The following is a 26,395-nucleotide window of genomic DNA, read 5'->3' on the forward strand; positions in this document are numbered from 1 at the left end:
TAATTTACTGCCAAGTATGAAAAATTAAGTTACTGTAGATAGTTAGAAATGCTGGAAAGTATTTTCCATAGTTAAGGGAGATGATTAATGTGAAAAAAATCTTGATCTTTCAGGTTGAGGATACAGCTCGGTGGTAGAGCTCATGCCTCACATACATTAGGCTCTGGAGTTGACTCCTATTGCCAAAACACAAAGCAAACTGAATCTTGTTCTTTGAGTTGGGCAATCAAACAAATCTTAAAAAAGCAACTCAGATGATCAATCAGACACCTAATGATCCCAGGTCCTCACTTCCTATGACTATCAGCCTTCATATCAAATAGCAGATCCTGTTCATTTTATAAAAAGCAGGGGTTAGGGGCCGGGCGGTGGCGCAAAGAGGTAAGGTGCCTGCCTTGCCTGCGCTAGCCTTGGACGGACCACGGTTCGATCCCCCGGCGTCCCATATGGTCCCCCAAGCCAGGAGCGACTTCTGAGCACATAGCCAGGAGTAACCCCTGAGCGTTACTGGGTGTGGCCCAAAAACCAAAAAAAAAAAAAAAAAAAAAAAAAGCAGGGGTTAGATTAATAATACTATATCAAATACCTAACATTTTACATAAATTTCCTAGGTACTCTAAACTATATATTTACTTTATTTTTAAAAACAAACTGAAAAGCATTGTGTAGTAAAGTGTATCTAGTATCAGCTCTAGACTTTATTCTTTGAGAAGTTATTTCTAAATCAATAATCACAAGTACAAAAATAGATTTCAGACTATAGCAGACATTACCTTCCGGCTAGGAGAATGCATGACAGGTGCAGGAGGAGAAGGTGGTCCCCGAGGAATTTTCTTATTAATCCTGTAGATAAATCAAAGCACAACCATATATGTGTGTATGTGTTTGAGTGTGAGTGCGTGTATTTTCCCTCCACCTTCTAGTTACTACATTAAGTCTCCCCTTCTTCTTATTAGTTTCATACAAAATACAGAAAGACCATATATATAACATGCAAAAATATAGTGTGCTTGTATCACACACAGCAATTATAATCAACAATTAATAAAACATTGTCAACCTTGCCAGTATTACTACTTCCCTTACTTAAAAACTATCACTATTCTTTTTTTTGTTTGTTTGTTTTTTGTTTTATCGGGCCACACTGTTTGATGCTCTGGGGTTACTCCTGGCTAAGTGCTCAGAAATTGGCCCTGGCTTGGGGGGACCATATGGGACACCGGGGGATCAAACCATGGTCCTTCCTTGGCTAGCGCTTGCAAGGCAGACACCTTACCTCTAGCGCCACCTCACCGGCCCCACAACTATCACTATTCTAAGCAATAGTATAGCGGGTAGGGTGTCTGCCTTGCATGCAGTCGACCCAGGTTCAATCCTCAGCATTCCATATGGTCCCTGAGCTCAGCAGGAGTGGTTTCTGAGTATAGAGCCAGAAGTAACCCCTGAGCACTGCAAGGTGTGGTCCAAAACAAACAAACCAAAAGAAACAATCACTATCATTTTATAGTGTAATTTATCTCTTACTTTGTTTTTTTGGGACATACCCGGCAGCACTCAGGGGTCACTCCTGGCTCTACGCTCAAGAAATCGCTCCTGGCAGGCTTGGGGGACCATATGGGGTGCCAGGATTTGAACCACTGACCTTCTGTATGCAAGGCAAATGCTGTACCTCCGTGCTATCTCTCCGGCCCCTTTCCCTGATATTTTTTTGTCATATCCAGCTGTGCTCAGGGAATCTTACGGGGTGCCAGGAATCAAATATGAGCTTTGGCCACATGTAAAGCAAGAACCCTACCCACTGAACACTCTGACCTTGATTTATTTATTTTTTTTTTGGTTTTTGGGTCACACCCGCAGGGGTTACTCCTGGCTCCATGCTCAGAAATCACTCCTGGCAGGCTCGGGGACCATATGGGATGCTGAGATTTGAACCAATGACCTCCTGTATGAAAGGCAAACGCCTTACCTCCATGCTATCTCTCCGGCCCCCAATTTATTTTTTTTAAGGAGAGGTTTACACAGTGCCTAAAAAGGAAATAAAGGGGGGGGGGAATAGAGGGACGGTGAGTGGGTGAGAGAAGAATAGAGAACGAGGAAGAAGAGAGCGAGAGAAAGAAGAAAAGTGTCTACTAAAAGAGGCAGGCTGAGGGGTGGACGGGAAGGAAATTGGGGACACTGGTGGTGGGAAATGTATACTGGTGATTGATGGGTGCTGGAACATTCCATGACTGAAACTCAATCATAAGCAACTTTATGTGTATGTTCAAATGATTTAATTTAAAAAATAAGATAAATAAATTTAAAACAAAAAGATTAAAGATGAGAAGTATTTTCAGGAAGTCACCAACTTACTTGAACCTTGGAGGCTCCATGGGGTCCTTCTGCATTTCCACCATCCGAATAACCCTCTGTTTAGCTCCAGAATTGAAAGCTACTCCTTGTTGAGAAGGAGTGTATCTAAAGAGAAAAGATGACACTAAAGATGTAACAAGTTCATGTTTTCAACAAGTATTTTCCTTCTATTCAAATCTGGCCTATATTCATTTCTATTCCAAAGGATTTAGAAGAAAATGGAAAAATATTTTAGAAAAGCAGATTACTGGGGCCGGTGAGGTGGCGCTAGAGGTAAGGTGTCTGCCTTGCAAGCGCTAGCCAAGGAAAGATCGCAACCGTGGTTCGATCCCCCGGCGTCCCCCATATGGTCCCCCTAAGCCAGGGGCGATTTCTGAGCGCTTAGCCAAGAATAACCCCTGAGCATCAAACGGGTGTGGCCCGAAAAATCAAAAAAAAAAAAAAAGGAGATTACAACAGAGATTAGAGAATAACAACTGTCAGTTACAAGCAAAATGTAAACTAGAGTCATATTAGTTTGCAACATCCATCCCTGTCCATTTTCCACCATAAAAGGCCAAGTTCAACTTCACAGGTAACAGCTTTATAAAAATATCACCTTATTTCTAAGTCTGAATTTGAGGAAAAATGTCCTGTAACATTCTCAAAAGGTATCTTACAGTGAATAGATATAGACTAATGATAGGCTTTAAGTCAGAGAAAACTCCAGGTGAGAATGCAGACTGATCCAGCCTTTTTGAAAATCAATATGCAGATTCCTAAAAAACTAAAAATTGAACTCCCATATGACCCAGTAATACCACTCCTGGGAATATACCGTAGAGATCCTAAAACACAATGTAGAAAACTTATCTGCACTCTTAAGTTCACTGTAACAATATTCATAATAGCCAGAATCTGGAGACAACCCAAGCACCAAAGAATAGATAAGCGGGGGGCTGGTGAGGTGGCGCTAGAGGTAAAGTGTCTGCCTTGCAAGCGCTAGCCAAGGAAGAACAGCGGTTCGATCCCCCAGTGTCCCATATGCCCCCCCCCAAGCCAGGGGCAATTTCTGAGTGTTTAGCCAGCATCAAACGGGTGTGGCCCCAAAACCCAAAGAAAAAGAATAGATGAGTGGATAAAGAAACTGTGGTACATCTATACAACAGAATACTATGCAGCTGTTAGGAAAAATGAAGTCATGAAATTTGCTTATGGAGGGAAATGGAGAATCTTATGCTGAGCAAAATGAGTCAGATAGTGAGGACAGGCATAGAATGATCATATTCATTTATGGGAATCTTAAAAAAAATTGCATGGTAATAATATCCAAAGACAAAACAGAGATGGGTCAGAAAGATGACTCGAAGGACTAAGTACAAACTTAGAATATAGGAGGCGGGGCCAGAACCATAGTACAGAGGGTAAGGTGTTTGCCTTGCACAAGACTGACTTGGGTTCGATTCCCTGGCTTAACATATGATCTCCCCAGTCTTCTGAAGGATTCCTGAGTGCAGAGGCAGGATTAATTCCTGAGCACTTCTGGATGTGACCCAAAATGTAAAATAATAGAAGAGACACAATAGGTTCAATTCCTGTCACTGCAGTCTCTTGAACATAATGTTGGAACGAGCTCCCAAGCACCACCAAGTGTAGCCCCTAAATAAAATGACTATATTAAGAGGCCTGGGTTGTGGTTCAAGTGGCAGAGCACATACTTAGCATGTGCAAGGAACTGTTTTGTTTTGGGCCATTTACAGCGATGCTCAGTACAGGGATTACTATTGGCTCTGCACTCAGAAATTATGGGATACGAGGGATTGAATGCAGGTTGGCTGCTTGCAAGGGAAGAGCCCTGTCCACTGTATTATAGCTCTAGTGCAAAGCATGTGCAGGGAACTGGGTACAGCACCCTGTAAGGCAAGCACACCATCCTTAACCCACCCTACCAAACTGTGGTGTGTGACCTCTACAATAAGAAGCAAAACCTTAAACATTCTGATTTCAAATATCTAAATAGTGTCAAATGACTTCAAATCATTGTTCAAAATTCTGCATTTGGGATTAAGTAGGAAAATGAAAAGACACCAGAATCACCAACCCTAAATCATGTTCAACATGATACCAAGACTTCCAGGCATAATTCATACCGGATATACTGAGCAGGTGCCAGCTTATCAGCTGCTCGAACTGGCATGGCTGCGGCAACCTTCTGAGATACAGATTTCTCTAAGGCCACTCTTGTCTTTTCTGTTATCTAAAATAAAAATATCACCACAAAGTTATGTAAAAAGTCATGTGCAATAAGTATATGTGTATATATGTATGTATGTACACACACATTAAACAATTTCTACTTGCCTCTTTAATGGCTTCTTCATCAGGTCTTTGTAGGTCAGGGTCATCTGCATTCATCACTTCCTTGGGAACCAGGTCAGTGTACTTGCTATAAATGACCTAAAAGTTAAAATACAAGTAGGCTGCTTAGGAAGAAAGAGCTGAGAATCAAAAGAAACTATCTCATTTTAGAAACCAACATGTCCTCTCACCATGTTTAGCAATTTAGGACAGATTTTTTTCCTTTTATATTTTAAAGCTTAAAACATACAATTGCTGTCTTGATTATAAAAATAAATATTTTTCTTTTGATCACATGCATTAAACAAAGACATTCATGTCAAAACCCAAATAAACTGTGCCAACAAAACCTATGCATAGAGATCCCTATTTTTGAGGCTAACCAAGGGCTTGAAATGAACGATGATACAAATTGTTTGTTGCAGCATTATCATGGTTGACAAAGTGATCAAAATTGAAGCCAGACCAGTGAGAGTGGATAAGGCACTGGCCTTACACTTAATTGATAAGGGTTCAAGCTCCAGCATCCCAGTCCCCCAAGCACTGCCAGGAATAATTCCTGAGTATCGAGCCAGGAAAAACTCTTGGACAATGCAGGGCATAGCCAAAAATAAGTAAAGCACATTTATCATTCAATTTCTAAATTTGCTAAGTAATAGAAATTTGTTTTGCCTTTACCCCCACTTATAATGTCTTTTCTATTCAAAGATCAAAAAAATGAATATAGGCTAGTCAAAAAACTAAGAAAAGGTGGGCCCGGAGAGATAGCACAGCGGCGTTTGCCTTGCAAGCAGCCGATCCAGGACCAAAGGTGGTTGGTTCGAATCCCGGTGTCCCATATGGTCCCCCGTGCCTGCCAGGAGCTATTTCTGAGCAGACAGCCAGGAGTAACCCCTGAGCACTGCCGGGTGTGGCCCCCCCAAAAACAAAACAAAACAAACAAACAAACAAAAAACTAAGAAAAGGGTCCAGAGAGATAGTAAAGTGGGTAGGGCACTTGCCTTCCATTTAGCCAACTTGGGGTAGAGATCCCAGAAATAATATAGTTCATTGAATCTGCCAGGAGTGATCTCTGAGCACATTTGAGTGTGACCAAAACACCAAAAACAAGACAATAAAAACAGACTATATGGGATGCTGGGGATGGAGTCCAGGTCAGCTGCATACAAGGCAAGCTGCAGTGTTATCGCTCTACCCCTCCTACTTTCTGATTTTGGGGGGTGGGAGGTTTGAGCCACACCATGTGGTGGTAGGAATTGAACCCAGCCACACCTGGTGATGCTCAGGAGCTACTCTTGCCTGTGTGCTCAGAAATCACACCTGACTTGGGGGACCATATGGGACACTGGGGGATCAAACCGAGGTCCATCCTAGGCTAGTGTGGGCAAGACAGATGCCTTACCACTTTTGCCACCGCTCTGGCCCCTACTTTCTGATTTTTATTAAGCTTAACATAGTTTTTATTTAGATGAACAAATGTGGCCCCTGATAAACAGAATATTCTTTTCATGTATATCTACATTTCTAAAATACTTTCACTAGTCTTATATTAGGCTGGAGAGATAGTTCAAGTGGTTGAGCATATGCTTTGCATGTATAAAGTTGGGTTAAATACCTGACATATGGTCCCCAAAGCACTACGTGTAGCAAAAAAAAAAAACGAGCAGAGCCAGAAGTAGGTGTGGCCCCCAAATTAAAAACACCACCATCAAAAAATTACATGACAGAACTCATAGGAAAAAAAGTGGGAGATGTTACTGGAAAGTTAACAAATGAACAGTATTCTATGTTTTGCTGCTTTTATCATCATTTTTTGAGACCTACAAAGAATAATTTATAACTATTAAAGAAAACCATGGCCGGAGAGACAGTACAGCCCATAGGGCACTTGCTTTGCAAGCGGAGAACCTAGGATCAATTTATTGCACGTCATCTGGTTGCCCAAGCCCCATCAGGAGTAATCCCTGAGTGTGAGACAGGATCAAGCCCTGAGCACCATCCAACTATGACTCAAAACAAAAACAAAAACAAAAACAAAAAAAATCAAAATCTACCAACCAGTGGCTGGAGTGGTAGCACAAGTGGTAAGGCATCTGTCTTGCCCAAAGTAGCCTAGGACGGACCGTGGTTCGATCCCCCAGCATCCCATATGGTCCCCTAAGACAGGAGCGATTTCTGAGCACATAGCCAAGAGTAGCCCTGAGCGTCACTGGGTGTGGCCCACAAACCAAAAAATAAATAAAAATCCACCAACCAACCAACCACCACCACCATCTGGAGCCAGAGGGGCAGAAAGAGCAAGAAAGATGCTTGCACCACACAAGGCCCACCCAGGTTCAATTCCCAGCACCCATATGGTCCCCTGAGCACTCCATCCCTGAGTGCAGAGATAGGAATAATCTCTGAGGACAGCCATGTATGGCCTCCCCCCCAAAAAAAACAAATAATGGAAACCAAACTTTGGACACTGAAGATTATCAAGTATTTTTTTCTCATTTATTTAAGAGCTGCTGCATATTAGAGCATTCCTCATTCCTGTGAATGAGGTCACAGATTTGATCACTGGCACCATAAAAAAGAACAACATATTAGTCCAAACAACTAACTTACATCGGTACAGTAAATTCTCCTTTAACTTTGTCAATATGTTCTCAGAAATCACAACTTTTAGAAAACTGATTTATCCAAATGAAAGCAGGGACTGTTTTTATTTCTCAATATTAAAACAAAATGCAGAAAGAAATGAAATTATTGAGACCAGTTACAATTGCATTCTGCATATCATATTCCTTTAAACAGTTTAAAGCTATTGCCATTTACTGCAAATAACAGAACAATACTTTAGTGCCTATATGATTGGACCTAGTTTTGCTACAGCTTCCATTCCTCCATATGCTCTCATTCCCTCCATGTGTTTTGGGCATACTGGGCTTTAAAAAAAAATTGTGTGTGTGGGGGGAGGGCACTTGGTGGTACTCAAGGGCTTACTCTGGCTCTGTACTCAGGGATCACTCCTGGTGGCGCTCGAGGGATCATGTGTGGTACTGGTCAGCTAGGTTATCTGCATTCAAGGCAAGCACTCTACCTTCTGTACTAAGGATCTAGCCCCTCTAAGGTGTTTTTTTTTTTTTTTTAATTAACACAGCATACTCTTTCCTAATCCTGGGCCTTTGAGAGCGACTTTACATAACTGTTTAAAGTTCTTTAAGTGAGCTGTGCACACAGTGATGAAACCTCCTGACTAACAGTGCTGCCATCTATTAATTCATTATCACCGTACCCTGTTTACTCTCCGCAGAGCACTACTCACGGTCTTCTTTAGTTATTCGACTTACTATCTCATCACTAAAGAAAAAAATAGGAAATAAAAAGCAACCATTTCTTAAATTTTGTGTCAGGTTCTTTCCCCTTCCAAACACCAACTAATATAACCTTCAGATCAAACCTATGTGGTCTGCAAAGAAAGACTATTTCTCTGGATTAAAGCTGATGAGGAATCATTAATTCAAAGTGTCTCTAGTATGCCTATCAATGACTGACCTACAAGAGATATTCAGCAAAAATGTTTTATACAAATAAATTAATTTTAGGGATGCTCTCTCATGCCAAAAGTGCTTATAATTTAGGCCCCAGAGAACATTTTAAATAAGCTTGTTTACAAAAAAACAAACAAAAAACACTCTTTTAGCTATACACTGAAATCCCTAGTTTGCCTTTCTCGAAATCAGGAAAGTGCAGGCAATTTGCAACAAAACGTGTACTAATAATTGATATGTGAGCCATAAGAATTACCATACCAGGGCTGAAGCAACATCACTACGGGCACAGGGCATTTGCCTTGCAAGTGGCCAACCAAAGTTCTATCCGCACATTCTATATGGTCCCTGAGTCTGCCAAGAGTGATTTCTGAGTGCAGAGCCGGGAGTAGTCACTGAGTGCTGCTGGGTGTGGCCCAAAAGACAAAAAAAAAAAAAAAAAAATCACCATCCCATGAGCGTTCATTTGGAAAGGACCTATAACGCTTACTCCAGTTAGAAGACTGAGCTTGGTGTAGTAAGGTCTCATGGTTTGTAAATTTTTATCTCAAAAATTTTATTTCCTTTCAGCATGGAAAATCTTCAAAATTTTAAATTACACGATAGTACTCTAGAAAATAAACCAAGACAATGAAGAGTTAATTACCTTTGCACAGCAATTGTTGCAGAAATGGATCCTAAGTAAATGGCACCCTGATAGTCATATGTGTTCAACATAAAGTCTCAGTACTAATTTAGCATACAAGAACCATTTGCTGCTTCTTATTTGGGTATTCCAAAGTTAATAACCCTTTAAATGAGCATCAGCGAGATTCCAGCATCTCACAAAGCTGAATGAAGGACATCTGAAGAGCAAGATTCCTCTATGACAACATAAAACACCGAATTTCTACAGCATGAGAATAAAATATGAAGAAACTTAGTATCCCAGAAATTTAAAGAGCTAAGGATTATCTGAAAACTATGCTATTGCTCTTGAGGCATCAAAACCACAACTGAGCTTTGTAACAAGACAAAGCAGTAATGTGCCTGTGAAACCGGACTTTTGGGGCCATACCCGGTGGTACACTGGGAACCATGTGGTGGTAGGAATTGAACCCAGCACTAATGTATACAAAGTATGATCGAGCCCTTGGAGAAAATTTCCCAATGTTCAATAATGAAAAAAAAAGTTTTAGTTTTCGTAGTCTAGTCAGTTCTCAGGGATCTCTGTACTTAGGGATTGAACCCAGATTAGCCATATACAAGGCAAATACCCTATCCACTGTACTATCAATTCGGCCTCCACATTTTGTTTTAATTTTATTTCACATATTTAGATATACTATGTCCATAACAAGTGTGAATGTCATAAATGGACCTAGACAGTTATGTCTGATTTGATAAAATGTAACCTAGCTGAAGGAGCAGAAGATTATGAGTACATTAGTACAGAAGGCATACCAAGATAATGTGCATATGTTTATTCTTTTTTATTGTTGTTTTGGGTTCATATGCAGTGGTGCTAGTGGCTTACTACTCTTAGCTATCACTCCTGGATGGGCTTGGGATCAAAGCTGGTTTGGCTTATACATGCTGTTATCATTCCAGCCATTGAAAAAAATTTTTTAATCATTAAGATCTGGAAAAGAACTGGATTGACCATAAGAATAGATACACACATTCACTGTTTCAGAAGCAGAAAAAAAAATCTTTAGGTCTAGCTAGCTTGTAAAATCATAGGAACTAAGATAATGACATAATTTATTCTGATGTCAATTTAAAGCTGTTGAATTTTTATTTACTTATTTGTTTTGCAGAAAGGGAGTTGAAGTCTTTTAAATATTAACACGTGTTTATTTCCAACACTAATTATTTCAGTGTTGGAGGAAATGAATGGAGGAAATAAGGAATGAAGCAGCAAGGCATTTAATTTTAAGATTTATCATTCAAGTCACACTGAATTTTATCTAATTGGTTAAAAAATGGGGCCGGAGAGATAGCATGGAGGTAAAGCGTTTGCCTTGCATGTAGAAAGTCATTGGTTTGAATCCCGGCATCCCATATGGTCCCCTGAGCCTGCCAGGAGCGATTTCTGAGCATAGACCCAGGAGTAACCCCTGAGCGCTGCCGGGTGTGACCCCCCCACCAAATATCTTTTTTCCTCTGATTCTCTCAGGACCAATAAACCTTACAATAGTTACTTACATGTAAAGACAATGGCTGTATACTTGGTCTAGAATTTAGAATATTATTCATTGGAATCTGCTTAATTCTTCGACTCTTATAACCAGGGCTGATATTTTTCCACTGCCAATCTTTCACTACTCATATTTTACACTATAGTGTAATTTCACCAATACAGACTTAGTTTCATTACTATGTTTAGGGACTCTGAATATCAGCTCCTGAAATTTTAATATATTTTATACCAAATTCTGACTTCTAGAGTAGCAGATGCTGGAATTCCTCCAAATCTTCCTTCCTGCTTAAGAGAGGGTCTGGGAGAGAGTGTAGGGCTCAGGGTGCATGCTTTCAATACAGGCATCACGTGGTGGGCCCTTATCCCTAGTGATCCCCAAACCAGGGCTGAGGAGGACCTGAAGGTTCTTTCCTGGCACTACATGGCTAGGTTGGTTTTTGTTTCTAGGCTACACCCAGCAGTATTCAGGGGTTAATCCTGGCTCTGTGCTTAGAAATCACTCCTGGCAGGCTGTGGGGGACCATATGGTATGCCAGAAATGAACCTGGGTCTGTCCCAGGTCACCATGTCTTATGGCTGTGCTATCGCTCTGGCCCCTAGGGCCAGGTTTTGGTAGTAGTGATCTTTTGTGAAGTCAATAAAAACTGCCAACATTACTGTAGCAAATAGTGGTAAATACCTGTGTGTCAAGCTATCAGACACAATGAAAGAGGACGTTAAAGTTAACTTTGATATAACTTAAAGTTGTATCAAAAGACTAAACATTAGTAAATAATTACAATAACCACCACCACCAAAAATGATAATATTGAAAGACCGAGTAAACAGAGAATGGAAAGAACCAATCTAGTCCAAGGACTATCAGGTTGAAGATCCTGAAACAAGAAGAGTGGGTTGAGATTGAAAGAACATAATTTAGTCAAATAAGAGAGGAAGTTCCCACAGCAAGAGAGAATGTGCCCTATTAGGGGAGCTCCAAGTAGATTCTATAGGAAACATTTATGGGAATGCCTTGAAATTGTGTTTTTCTCCAAATACCACCTCCAATGGTAAAAGGTTGTAATGAAAATAAATAAAGGGGCCAAAGAGATAGCAGGGAGGTAGGGTGTTTGCCTTGCATGCAAAAGGATGGTGGTTCGAATCCTAGCACCCCATATGGTCCCTCGAGCCTGCCAGGAGCGATTACTGAGCTTAGAGCCAGGAGTAAACACTTAGCGCAGCTGGGTGTGACCCAAAAACCAAAAATAAAAAAAAATAAAAAAAAAAGAAAGAAAGAAAGAAAAAGACTTCTCATTTTTGGCTTCCAGTGCTCTGATGATGAATGCTGTGACTACACTAGAAAGGCAAGCAGGCCACAGGAGTATGCCAAATATATCACAATAGCTTAGTTGATGCTGAGATTTAAAGGCCATGAATGTTTTTAAGTATGTTTGCTTGTGTGTCTATGTTGGGAAGACAGAATATGGATGAATTTTTTTTTTTTTTTTTTGGTTTTTGGGCCACACCCAGTAACGCTCAGGGGTTACTCCTGGCTATTCGCTCAGAAGTCGCTCCTGGCTTGGGGGACCATATGGGACACCGGGGAATCGAACCGCGGTCCGTCCAAGGCTAGCGCAGGCAAGGCAGGCACCTTACCTCTAGCGCCACCGCCCGGCCCCTGAATTAATTTTTTAGGTATACAAGAAGATGGACTCAGACTCTGGCAGTAAACCAAGTAAGAAATAAGAAATGAGCGAAGTAAACAACTAAAGGATGAACTAAAAGACAAACAAAAACAGGAGGAGATGGCAAGAACCATTAACAGAGCTCCTTTAGCTGAAGAGATAGCACAGCGGCAGGTTGTTTGTGCCTTGCAAGCAGCCGACCCAGGACCAACTGTGGTTCGAATCCTGACATCCCCTATGGTCCCCCATGCCCGCCAGGAGCGATTTCTGAGCAGAGAGCCAGGAGTAACGCTTGAGCGTTGCCAGGTATGGCCCTCCCGCCCCTCCCCCCCCCAAAAAAAAGAGCTTCTTTAAAGGAAGGAGAAACTTCCCAATATGTGGCATTATAATGGTACTCACTAATGATACATATGGTTACCCTCTACTAGATTAAGAAAGGCTAAAAAGAGCAATCATCACAATCTGACTTACTATCTTTTGATAATTGCATTTGCCATTCCTTTAAGTTGTTAGGGCAAGTAATATGAAAAAAATACTACATTCTGTCAAAAGGGCAGGCTGGGGGGATGTGAGGGAACCTGTGGATTTTGGTGGTGGGATTGGTGTTGGAACACTGTAATTCTAAAACAACTCTATTATGAACAACTCTGTAAACCATGGTATTTATTTTTTGTTTTCATTTTTGGGCCACAGCTGGCAGTGCTCAGGGATTACTCCTGGCTCTGCACTTAGGAATTACTCCTGGTGGTTTTAGGGGGACCACATGGGATGCATGAGATCAAACTCAGGTCAGTTGTGTGCAAGGCAAACATTATATCCACCTATCTCTCTGGCCTCATAAACCATGGTGTGTTAATGAAAACAAAAATTTTTTTTTGGTTTTTTGGGCCACACCCATTTGATGCTCAGGGGTTACTCCTGACTAAGCACTCAGAAATTGCCCCTGGCTTGGGGGGACCATATGGGACACCAGGGGATCGAACCATGGTTGCGATCTTTTCTTGGCTAGCGCTTGCAAGACAGACACCTTACCTCTAGCGCCACCTCGCCGGCCTCAAAAAATTTTTTTTGTTTGTTTGTTTTTTTTGTTTTTTTGGGTCACACCTGGCTGTTCGCTCAGAAATCACTCCTGGCAGGCTTTGGGGACCATATGGAATGGCAGGATTCGAACCACCGTTCTTCTGCTTGCAAGGCAAACATCTTACCTCCATGCCAGCTCTCCGGCCAATGAAAATTTTTAAACAGAAATAGGGACTAAACAAAAAGAGGCTCTGAGGGACTGTAAAATAACTAAATTGACTAAGCAAAAGATTTGTAGAGAATATACCAGAGTCATGCGATTTGAAATCTGACTACCCTTTCGCCCAATAAAACCACAAAGAATTTATTTTACACAAATTTTATATGTAAATAACATTTGTATAGGGATCTTGGTACTGTCTACAAAATAAAACAATGGCTGCTATTTTACAGAGACCAAAAGCAGGCTACAAAAAGAAGACTTTTCTTCAGTCTCTATATGCAAATAGTTGGTAGACATCTAAGCAGAGAGAAAAGGGAGAGGGCTATGAATTAAAACTTGGAAGACACCAAGGAAACCAAGTTTTGCAACCTGAGATATAAAACTAAGTAATTGGGCTGGAGTGATAATTTGTCTTGCATGCTCAAGTGTAACCCAAAAAGCTGCCAAGTGTGCCCCCCTCAAAAAAAACCCAAAAAGTTCCTGAGTAATTGTGGAGTTGGAGAGAGTACAGCAGGAACGGCACTTGCCTTGCATGCAACTGACCACGATTCAATCTCAGGTACCTTGAGAACCCTGAGGGTGACCTAAATGGAGAGCTGGGAGTAACCTGTAAGTACCACTGTGTGTGGACGACCCCCTCTCAGCAAAAATCCTAAAAAAAAAAAAAACCCAAAGCAAAAAATAACCCAAAACTTGCATAACTTACCTCCAAAATTTAGCAGCTATAATACAGGAGTAGAAACTCAGGCCTCAAAAGCTGTTCTGTAGTAAGATTATTTTACTCTTTGAACTGCTTTCTAGGCAGTGTCATCTTAAATCTAAATTGGATAGCAAGTGATAGCTTTGCACTTAAGAGTATTCAAAATGGGGGCCGGGAAGGTGGCGCTAGAGGTAAGGGTCTGCCTTGCAAGCGCTACCATAGGACGGACAGCGGTTCAATCCCCCGGCATCCCATATGGTCCCCCCAAGCCAGGGGCAATTTCTGAGCGTATAGCCAGGAGTAACCCCTGAGCGTCAAATGGGTGTGGCCCAAAAACCAAAAAAAAAAAAAAAGAGTATTCAAAATGGGGCCAGAGAGATAGCACAGTAGTAAGGTGTTTGCCTTGTATGCGGAAGGACGGTGGTTCGGATCCCAGCATCCAATTGGTACCCTGTGCCTGCCAGGAGTAACCCCTGAGCGCTGCTGGGTATGACCCAAAAAACAAAAAACAACAACAATAAAAAAAAAAAAGAGTATTCAAAATGAACTTATTATCTATGAAAGTACTATGTAACTATATGAAGAAAAATTAGTAAAAAAAAAAATAATAAAAGGAAATCAAAAAGTAAAAAAAACTATAGATAAGACAAAACTTTAATTTTTGAGGGTTGCTGAATTGTGGTTTTATTTTCTAGGGGTCTTCCAAGCAGTGCTAAAGTCGTCTGGGTACCCCAACTGCAATTCTTAGCCAACTGGACTAGCAGTTCCATGCAAGAGGCCAAGAAAGTGAAAATGTTCAGACCCTGTCTTGGGGGTCTTCAAGGTTGGTGGAAATAGAACCTGGGGATGAAGCATGTGTCCCAATCACTATCTTATCTCCAAAAGAGTCCAGATTTGAAAGATTTTGCTAGCATTTAAAAAAAACATTTAAGGGGCCAGAGAGATAGCACAGCAGCATTTGCCTTGCAAGCAGCCAATCCAGGACCTAAGGTGGTTGGTTCGAATCCCGGGGTCCCATAAGTCCCCCATGCCTGCCAGGAGCTATTTCTGAGCAGACAGCCAGGAGTAACCCCTGAGCACTGCTGGGTGTGGGCCAAAAACAAACAAACAAAATTAAAACTATTAGTACTATTTAATTCTTTTTTCATTTAAGTTTTGGAGATACTTTTTTTTTTTTTTTTTTTTTTTTGGGCCACACCTGTTTGACGCTCAGGGGTTACTCCTGGCTATGCGCTCAGAAATCGCCCCTGGCTTGGGGGGACCATATGGGACGCCGGGGGATTGAACGCGGTCCGTTCCTTGGCTAGCGCTTGCAAGGCAGACACCTTACCTCTAGCGCCACCTCACCGGCCCCGGAGATACGTTTGGTGGTCCTTAGGAGCTCAATGCTTGGGACAAAATCCATTTTCCTGCATTCAAAACATATACTCCAGACCTTTTGCGCTATAATTCCAGTCCCAAAGAATTGTCTTTAATATATAAAGTAGGGGCTGGAGAGGTAGCATGGAGGTAAGTCGTTTGCCTTTCATGCAGAAGGATGGTGGTTCAAATCCCGGCATCCCATATGGTCCCCTGTGCCTGCCAGGGGAGATTTCTGAGCCTAGAGCCAGGACTGACCCATGAGCATGCCAGGTGTGACCCAAGAACCAAAATATATATATAAAGTAAACAAGCTATGAGGCCAGAGAGATAGCATGGAATTAAGGACAGTGATTAGAATCCTGCATTCCATAAGGTCCCCCCAAGCCTACCAGGAGCGATTTCTGAGCGTATAGGCAGGAGTAACCCCTGAGTGCTGCCAGGTGTGACCCAAAAACAAACAAACAAAAAAAAAATTAAACAAGCTATTAACTACATAAGCTATTAATCTGAGGACTTTTAAAATAATTATCTGTAGTTAGCCTAAGTATCCTATTATTTTTCATGTAAACTAAATGATTAGAGGCTTATACTTTCACATAATTAAAACAACAACAACAACAACGGTCCTGGAAGAGTGGCACAGTGACTCAGAGTACATGCCCTGCAAAATGTGGCCTTGAGTTGAAATCCCCAGTTTCCCACAACTGACAAACACAGTTTGGGCAGTTATGCTTCTTGGGATCCTTGACACTTGTCAAGGATTTCTCAATGAACTGCCATCAGGTATGTCTATACAATGCAAGGGGTATGACTCCCAGTGTGCGCCATAACGAAAAAGAAGTAAAAATGCCATGGCTAAAAAGTGCATCTGCTGGCAAACACTTAGGTGAGAACCAGAGAGACTACTGACAAGGACCATTAACCTGTGCGCCTAAACCTACTAACAAAGAATGACCTCCTGCAAGCACATGTGTAAGCATCACAACTACAGAAACATAAATTCCAATGAGCACTGCAGTCTGATGTTCACTGACCATGACAGCTAAGTATGTGTCAACCCCAGTCTTCCCAACAGTGACAATGACATCAGCAAAGAAATGAGGAAGGAGAGAAAAACCAGAAAAACTTCCTAAATATTCAGTGAAAAAAGAAAAAAAAATAAATCAATGAGCACAATACCTTGTCTTTTGACTGTCCCTGTCGAGCAATCGCATCATACTTGATTTTTCCCTCAGCATCCACCTGAATGGCCAGTGCATTTGACATTTTTTTCTTCCGGCCCATTTCCAGTGGATATTGGGCCACATGGATCTCTGGAAAGGCACCTCCATCTCCAAAATCCTATATAAATATATATAAACAGATAAACCAATTACAATGAAAATAACTTTTTACAGTAATCTTGATATTCCAAGCAGTCTTTTTACTAATTATTGAGCTTTTATTATGCTAAATACAAGAAAAATATCACAGCAAACAATGATCCTGGATCTTGTGGCATATACATTCTAGTGGACAATGATAGACGCAGCATATTTTTTGGCTTGTAATGTCTTCAAAGTAATAGTGGAAATGGGAAGTGGGGCTAACTTTAATACTCTGACTGAGAATGGTCTTTATGAGTTAATGAGCTAAAGACTGATAAGAAATCAGTCATGGGACAATCTAAGAAAAGCATCTTCCAGGCTCATCAAATGGGAAGTGTAAAGGCTCATAGAGCTTAACAATTTTGAGGAAATGAGAGTCAAGTGGACTAACAGCTTACTGAGAACAGAGGGCAGGTGATAAAGCTTCTGGGGAAGCAAACACCACATTCTGAAAGACTGCTTATTCCAGGCTCTGCATTTAAGGATCACTCCTGGCAACTATTAGGGGATGCTGTGTGGTGCCAAAATAGGACCCAGGTAGGCTACTTGCAAGGCAGATGCCTTATCCAATGTATTATCTAGTGTTCCAAAAACAAAATTTCATTCTTTTCAACAGCAGAACATTATTCCTATTGCACATGCACTTGCACATACATGTACAAACACATGTGCACACAAACCCTTCTTCATCAAGTTATCTATGTATCATCAAGACATTTAGGTTGCTTCCATGTTCTGACTTTGTAACTTTCCTAAGAGTGCTCGCATAGCCTCTAGATAAATGCCCTAGAGTGTTATTTATTTCATTGGATCATCTATTTCCTTTTTTATAATTTTTTTTAATTACTCAAGGAAACTCCATGTTCTTTTTCTATAGTGGGTGTATCAATGTACTTTGATATTGTTAGCCGGGCTCCTTTTTGTGAGTGGTGGTGGTTTAGAGGCAACACCCTGCAGTACTCAGGGCTTACTCCTGAACTCTACAATCCAGGATCACTCCCAGGAGTTCAAGAGACTGCAGGGATCACACAGGATGCCAGGATCAAACCTGGGTCAGCTGTGTACAAGTCAAGTGCCCTACCCACTGTACAATTCTCTGGCCCAGGGTTCCTTTTTCTCCTACAACTTCCTTGATGTTTGTTACTTTCAATACTTTTGACATAGGATATCTTAACAATTATTAGGTAGTGATTTCGTTTTGTTTCCCTAATAGTAACTCATGTTAAACATTTTTCGCTATCACTGAGTCATCTCTTCCCAATTGCTACATTCCCTTTTCTGGTTTTTGTGGTCATTTCTTTTCTTTTGCTCAATAATATTTTGGATTTGACTAAGTGTCATCTTTTCAATCGTGCTTTTGTTTCCCTTATCAATGGGGTCTGCTCTCCAATTATATCTCTGGGCATGGGATCCTTAGAGAATTTTAATCTGTTTTCTTCAATGTATTTCATGGTTTTAGAATACAGAACTTTTTTTTTATTGAAACAATTGTGATTTACAAAGTCTTTCATGATTGGGTTAAATATAGAACTTTTGACCCAACAAACCCACTGTGTTTTCTACTACACCTGAGTAGTTTTTTTTTTAGGTCAAAATGAGGGAAATGGAGAGCCTGTTTAGAGTACGGGCGGGGGTCGGGTGGGGAGGAGGGAGACTTGGGACTTTGGTGATGGGAATGTTGCACTGGTGATGGGTGGTGTTCTTTACATGACTGAAACCCAAACACAATCATGTATGTAATCAAGGTGTTTAAAAAAAAAAGGCCATTCAGAACTACAAAGAAATGACAGCAATGACATAAAAATTAATCTGGGTGGATAATGAAAATATTCACTTTTATAAGACCCCAAGATATTTTATTAGAATGTTTTTTTTTTTTTTTGGATTTTTTTTTTTTTGGTTTTTGGGCCACACCCGGCAGTGCTCAGAGGTTACTCCTGGCTGTCTGCTCAGAAATAGCTCCTGGCAGGCACGAGGGACCATATGGGACACCGGGATTCGAACCAACCACCTTAGGTCCTGGATCAACTGCTTGCAAGGCTAGCACCGCTGTGCTATCTCTCAGGGCCCTTTATTAGAATCTGGATACATATCTTATTGGGTATCATATGCATCTTCTTTTTTTTAAAAAAAATTGTGGGTCACACTTGGCAGTGCTGAGGGACCATTATGTGGTACCTGGGTATCAAACTGAAGTTGGCCATGTGCAAGGCAACTGAAGTCTCTAAACACATTACTATGCTCACTTCAGTCATATGTTTACTTCTAGAGAAAGTTTTATTTTTTCTAAACAAACAATAGTCTGAGAGACAATTTCTTATAAATTTGGTAAAAAATGTTAAAGCATTTCCAAGAAAGATACTACCTGTACCTAAGCCATCAATCTAATACATGCTCAGATTTACTAGGGTTTTTCAACTACAATAAGTACTACAGAACTATGCTGTAGCATTATGTAGTCATTAAATGTGCCAGAAAATCATAGCTTTTACCTTGAAAACTAGAACAAACATTTTCTTCCACAGAACAGTCATTCCCTTCAAAAAACATTCACAGTAGGTATTTTGAGAATAGCTAGCCATTTTGCCTTGATTTTCAAATAAACCATTGTTCCACCATGATATGCAGTTTCTGATAGTCATGTGTGACTTTAAAAACTAATAACATTGAATTTTTATAATGCTGAAAAATATGGAAGATGTGATTTTTACTATATTTTAAAATATGCCTGTCACCCACTATTTAATTTATTGGGGTCAAGTGAAGAAAATTTATATTCCCTCAAAGAGACACTCAATCCCTTCATTAGATAACACCAATCACTATCTTTCAGTGCCCAATAGGGGCATATTACAATATCCTTCGTAATCTTTAATTTCTTTTTTCTTTTTTTTTTTTTTTTTTTGGTTTTTGGGCCACACCCAGTGATGCTCAGGGGTCACTCCTGGCTTGGGGGACCATATGGGATGCCGGGGGATCGAACCGCGGTCCATCCTAGGCTAGTGCTGGCAAGGCAGACACCTTACCTCTAGCGCCATCACCCCGGCCCCTAATTTCTTCTTTTTAAATCATAATATCAAAACACAACCAAGTACTGATCAAAATACAAAACAAACAGAAAACCAAAGAAAAAAGAAACAAAAAACTTTCAACAGTTATAATAAAAACTGGGGCCGGCAAGGTGGCGCTAGAGGTAAGGTGTCTGCCTTCCAAGCACCAGCCAAGGAAGGACCGAGGTTCGATCCCCTGGTGTCCCATATGGTCCCCCCAAGCCAGGGGCAATTTCTGAGCGCTTAGCCAGGAGTAACCCCTGAGCATCAAACGGGTGTGGCCTGAAAAAACAAAAATAAAAAAAAAACCAGTAATAATAAAAACTTCTTAATAATTATAATAAAACTATCCTTCATATTTTTATAATTAATAAGGACCAATAACCAAGAGAGCTTGTGGATGACAAAAAATTAGAACATATGGGCTGAGTACTCATTTTCTAGGTTCTATGAAGAGTTCTGACAGGCAGGGAAAAGGACAAACATAGGAGACTCTGAAAATACAGATTCAATTCAATGAATACTTAGTTATCACTTTAAGGTAAAAAAGTTATCACTTAAGTTATCACTTTAAGAAAAAAGGTTAAGAGCATGAGCCCAGGGATTGAAGCCATAGTACAGCAGGTAGGGTGTTTGCCTTGCATGTATCTAACCCAAGTTGGAGCTCATCCCTTGTACCTCATATGGTTCTCTGAGTTGGTCAGGGAATAAACCCTGAGCATGACTTGGTTTTACTTAAAAACCAAAACCAAACCAACAAACAAAAAACAAGTATTAGTCCTTCACATTTGTAAAGAAAAAATAGCCACTTATGGGGCCGAAGTGATAGCATTATGGGTAGGGTGTTTGCCTTACACCAGGCCAACCTGGGTTTAATCCCTGGCAACCTATAAGGTCCCTGAACATTGCCAGAAGTAATTCCTGAATGCAGAGCCAGGAATAACGTCTGAGACTGCCAGGAGGGGCCCAGAAATAAAAAACAAAAACAAAAACCAAACGAACAAAAACAAATAACCATATAAAAACAGAATATAACCAAATAAAACTGAAAAATACTGGTGACAAAAGTGAATGTTTACAGACACTAAAAGAATTCTCAAAATGGCTCTTTTTTTTGTTTGTTTTTTTTTGGTCACACCCAGTTGTGCTCAGGGTTATTCCTGGCTCTGTGCTCAGAAAATGCTCCTGGCAGGCACAGGGGACCAAATGGAATGCTGGGATTTGAACCACTTTCCATCCTGGATTGACTTCTTGCAAGGCAAACGCCTTACCGCTGTGCAATCTCTTCAGGCCCTCAAAAATGGTTCTTTAGGCAAAACAGGTGGCCAAGTTCCCTGGACAGAGCAGGGACAAAGGGCAGATATGCAGGTATCTAGGACTCCTTGGTGGGGTCTTCCTATACTTCTATTCAGCTCTCAGTCTTCTCTCTATGGTTAGTTTTATAAATCATTACCTATCATATATTATTATATTAGTGGTATGTTTCTCTACTAGTATATTATTTTTTGTTAATTGTTTTGGTCAAGAAAAATAGATGATGCTTGGTAAGGTGGCGCTAGAGGTAAGGTGTCTGCCTTGCAAGCACTAGCGAAGTACGGACCATGGTTCGATCCCCTGGCGTCCCATATGGTCCCCCCAAGCCAGGGGCGATTTCTGAACGCTTAGCCAGGACTAACTCCTGAGCATCAAACTGGTGTGGCCAAAAAGAAAAAAAAAGAAAAAGAAAAAGAAAAATAGATTATTCAGCTTGTTTTGGGGAAATCTGGAATTAAGGAAATAAATATGCAGTAAACTATGAAACAGGACAGGTGTTACCAAAGAAATCTATTTCCTTTTCATTTTTGTTTTTTTGTTTTTGACCACACCCAGCAATGCTCAGAAATTGCCCTTGGCAGGCTCGGGGACCATATGGGATGCCAGGGTTCAAACCTGGTTGGTTTCGGGTGAGCCTCATGCAAGGCAAATGCCCTGATGCTATCCTATCAGTCTAGCCCCAGAGAAATCTGTTCCTTGGGAACACTCCTCTCAATTCCTTGTCAGCACTCTTTCAGCTACTACTGGGAAAGAAATCGGAAAGAAAATGCTACTGGCATTTTCCCTAAAGAAAGGCTGTCTCTAATGGGTTACATACTATATTACATCCTTAGGGGAGAAAGAGAGAAAGGTACTTTGATAATAACTAATTTTTCTCTTCTTCTCTCTTCTCCACATTTTTCCATATGCTATAATCCCAGGATTAGTAAATGACACATTAGGTTCAATTTCTTTTTTTTGGGGGGGGCCATACCCGGCAGTGCTCAGGGGTTACTCCTGGCTGTCTGCTCAGAAATAGCTCCTGGCAGGCACGGGGGACCATGTGGGACACCGGGATTCGAACCAACCACCTTTGGTCCTGGATCGGCTGCTTGCAAGGCAAACGCCGCTGTGCTATCTCTCCGGGCCCAGGTTCAATTTCTATATTTATAAAAGTTTGATTTAAAAATAGGCAAAAAAAGAAAAATAGGCAGGGCCCGGAGAGATAGCACAGCGGGTTTGCCTTGCAAGCAGCCGATCCAGGACCAAAGGTGGTTGGTTCGAATCCCGGTGTCCCACATGGTCGTCCCCCTCCCCCCTCCGTGCCTGCCAGGAGCTATTTCTGAGCAGACAGCCAGGAATAACCCCTGAGCACCGCCGGGTGTGGCCCAAAAACCAAAAAAAAAAAAAAAAAAAAAAGGGCAAAAAAATTGGGACCGAAGCGGTGGTGCAAGATGTAAGGCGTCTGATTTGTACATGCTAGCCTAAGACAAACCACGGTAGATCCCCGGGTGTCCCATATAGTGCCCCAAGCTAGGGGCAATTTCTGAGCACATAGCCAGGAGTAATCCCTAAGCATCATTGGGTGTGCCCCCCGCCAAAAAAAAACAAAAACAAAAATAGACAAAAACTTGGTACAAGTTTCCAGTGCTCACAATGTGATAATAAAGGACTGAGTTAGAGACAGCTCAAGTTCTAAGTGTATGCTTTGCATATGTAAGATGCTAGGTTCAATCTCTGGCACCAAAGAGGCTCTTGTGGTCAACAATAACAAAATAAAAAGATCAGTTTTCTAAGAGGAATACATGTCTTAAGCACTTAGAACCCAATTTCTGTCTACTGTATTTTTCGCTCTATAAGACACATCTGGCCATAAGATGCACATAGATTTTAGATGCTTTCTCCCCTGCACTCAGGTTTCAGCTCCAGGTGGCATTTGTGTGCATCTTATAGTATGAAAAATACAGTCCTTCAACATAGTAGAAACTGAGTTGTGAGTGCTTAAAACATGTCAATATCACCCACTTTCCAATATCCTTGGGCTTAACCTTGTACTAGAAAGGCACTATTAATAAACTTCAACACCATAAATTCAAACTGAAGATGGTTATTACCTCTAATAACCGTGGTATCCAGCCTTTCCGGTACCCGTATGGTGGAGGTTCTCTTCGGGAGGAAACCAGGGAGGTTTGTCGTGATCGCTGAGATCTTGCCTTTTCTTCAGCCTCAAGCTGGTCCTGAGATAACTGAGTAGGTGCAGGTAAAAAGCTGTAAGCAAAGACAACAAAAATTTGAATTAAAAAACAAAAACAAAACAAACAAAAAAACAACTTTTTACATTTGATTACTGCAATTTGACTCAAGAAACTATTTTCCCTTACTACTTTTTACTTTGAGCATAAAAAGCAAATTTTCAATGATGTATAGTAAATTTTGGTATGAGTTATTTTATTTTGCTTGGAAAGAAATGAGTTTTCATGGCCCAGGGGATAGTTCAGGGTTCAACGCAACTGCCTGGCAAGAGGATGGACAAAACTTCATATACACGATCCCCAGCACTACCAGGTCTGTCACCCAGCATCCCGTCCCCTCTCCCCACAAATATAATAAACATATAGGAAGCAAGAACATTTGACTAGGATACAGGCAAATGGTAGCCAGAACAAAGCATTAACAAGATATTTAAGACAAATTTACATTTCTTTTGGAGGGAGGGAGTGGAACTACTAACAGATGCTCAGGGAAACTAGGGTTCACTCCTCGGGCACTGAGCCCACCAGGCATGGGACAGTCTCTGGATGATTATTCATCTCAACAGTTGGGTGTGGGGCTCCAAAACTATACCCAATGCTTGGTAAGCCACATGCTGCCAAATTTTAAATTATTTTAAATATTTAAAGTTTTTTTAAAAGCATGATTTTTTCAGTTTTTCATAATGTCCTGGCTATTCTAATATGCCTTACTTTAAATTATTTTATTCTTATCTGTCTTAAAATTTATTAACCATTTCAGTGCCAATATAAAAGAACAAGGATTGCAATGTAAAAGAGGTGGGTAAAAATTAAAAAAGATACTTTACCTGTAAGTACCTTTCCCATGGTTATCTAGTTCAGAATGCAATTTAAAATCTAATAGGTCAAAGATTCAAAGTAGAATCTCTGATGCTGTAATTTACTATTCTTTAATCAAAGCAGCTTTTATACTAAAGTGTTTTAAGTATAAGAATAATCACAGAGATATTCTAAACTTGCAGGGGTCCTCAAACTTTTTAAACAGGGGGCCAGTTCACTGTCCCTCAAACCATTGGAGGGTCTGAATATAAAACAAAACTTATGAACGAATTCTTATGCACACTGCATATATCTTATTTTGCAATGAAGAAACAAAACAGATACAAATACAATATGTGGCCCGCAGGCCATAGTTTGAGGACCACTGTTAAAGTATTATAAAAGAATTCCAGAAGATGAATAAAACGTTAAAGGAAAAGTTAAGGGGCCGGTGAGGTGGCGCTAGAGGTAAGGTGTCTGCCTTGCAAGCGCTAGCCAAGGAAGGACCATGGTTTGATCCCCCAGTGTCCATATGGTCCCCCCAAGCCAGGGGCAATTTCTGAGCACTTAGCCAGGAGTAACTGCTGTGCATCAAACGGGTGTGGCCCAAAAAAAACCAATAAATAAATAAATAAATAAGAAAAGTTAAGGTTCCGGGCCCAGAGAGATAGCACAGCGGCATTTGCCTTGCAAGCAGCCGATCCAGGACCAAAGGTGCCAACCAGGAGCTATTTCTGAGCAGACAGCAGGAGTAACCCCTGAGCATCGCTGGGTGTGGCCCAAAAACCAAAAAAAAAAAAAAAAAAAAAAAGTTAAGGTTCCTCTGTGATCCCTGGAAAGTAAGCATATTTCAACAAGCTGCCGGATTTATTAAAAAAGGCTTATTGGGGGCCGGAGAGGTGGCACTAGGAGTAAGGTGTCTGCCTTGCAAGGGCTAGCCTAGGAAGGGTTCAATTCCGCCCCCCATGTCCCATATGGTCCCCCCAAACCAGGAGCGATTTCTGAGCATGTAGCCAGGAGTAACCCCTGAGCATCAAGTGGGTGTGCCCCCCAAAGGGCTTATTGATCATATAAATCATTCCTCATTTATTTACTAATTCCTTGGGTGCAGACACAGCATTTGGCAGGGAGAGCCTGGAAACATAATTTTACACTCTTTTCAGAGTAGAAACAGTCAAACTTAGTGTACCACTTAATAATGATTTGACTTTTAATTAGTGACTTCTCAATTTTACAAATGCACAAAAGAAATATACATTAAAAAAGAGTCTATGGCCATACCACCCTGAACGCGCCCAATCTCGTCTGATTTCAGAAGCTAAGCAGGGTCGGGCCTGGTGCTATAGGCTTAAAAAAAAAAAAAAATCGAAGTATTTCCAAACTAGCTATTTGTGGTACGATATCCTCTCACAATATTGAGCAGTTGTAGCCACTAATCTGCTACATAATCAAGGGTAAATTACCAATATTCTAACATTATTAAAACCATAATCATAAAATATTTTAAAGAAATAATTTTCAAAAAACCCATAAATACTCTACAGATGTTTTCACTTTCTTTTTTTCTCCCCCGGTTTTCACTTTCAATACAAATACAGCATTCAATAAATTTTACAAGAGTCACTTTATTATAAAATATATTCTGCCAGTGCCACACACACACACACAAATATTCTGCACACAAGCAACACAGTGTCACAGTTCCACAACTAATCTCAAAGAGATGCCAAGCTGCTGAACTGTCATAGTTCCACGGCTCCTGGAGTGTGAGGCCACCTGATACAGTACTGACAGCCCAGTATGAGTACAGCCAATTAGGTGGAAAGCTGAACAGAAGTCCACTACGCTCAATAAGCAGAAACAGTAACAAAGAAAATTCAACTAACAGCTCAGTAAATCCTCAATGACTTTGGTTAAAAACATGGTGAAACACATGTTGTGACAAGCAATATAAAGTAAATTGTTTTGTGCCTACTAAGAGGGCAGTCTGGGGGTGGGGGACTGGAGATATTGATGGAATGTATAGTGCATAATGGTGGTGGGACTGGTGTTAGAACACCAAATACCTGAAATAATTGCACAATAAAACAACTTTGTAAAATCATGGGATTTAAATAAAACATGTCTGAAACAAAAATATATATACTTTGTATTTGATATCAGTTATAGACTAAAAAAAGTCTGAGCATATTTAAAGTAGGCTAGCCTAAACTATGATGCTCAATAAATTGGATGATATAACATATTTCCATTTTACAA

The 26,395-nt window shown here is 40.7% G+C and overlaps 1 protein-coding gene across 1 annotated transcript in view; it reads right to left on the minus strand.

Annotated features, from left to right (window-relative positions):
* The window catches only part of SNW1 (SNW domain containing 1), a 47,193-nt gene that overhangs the window by 14,576 nt on the left and 6,222 nt on the right, over positions 1-26,395 (minus strand). The window contains exons 2-7 of the mRNA XM_049770543.1: positions 23,201-23,354; positions 16,556-16,717; positions 4,693-4,788; positions 4,482-4,588; positions 2,353-2,457; positions 774-843 (exon numbers count right to left, since the gene is read on the minus strand). Of these exons, the coding sequence (XP_049626500.1) occupies positions 774-843; positions 2,353-2,457; positions 4,482-4,588; positions 4,693-4,788; positions 16,556-16,717; positions 23,201-23,354 (694 nt within the window). The remainder of the gene's footprint in view (positions 1-773; positions 844-2,352; positions 2,458-4,481; positions 4,589-4,692; positions 4,789-16,555; positions 16,718-23,200; positions 23,355-26,395) is intronic.

This window comes from Suncus etruscus, chromosome 3 (assembly GCF_024139225.1).
Source record: "Suncus etruscus isolate mSunEtr1 chromosome 3, mSunEtr1.pri.cur, whole genome shotgun sequence".
In the NCBI taxonomy this organism is placed as follows: Eukaryota; Metazoa; Chordata; class Mammalia; order Eulipotyphla; family Soricidae; genus Suncus; species Suncus etruscus.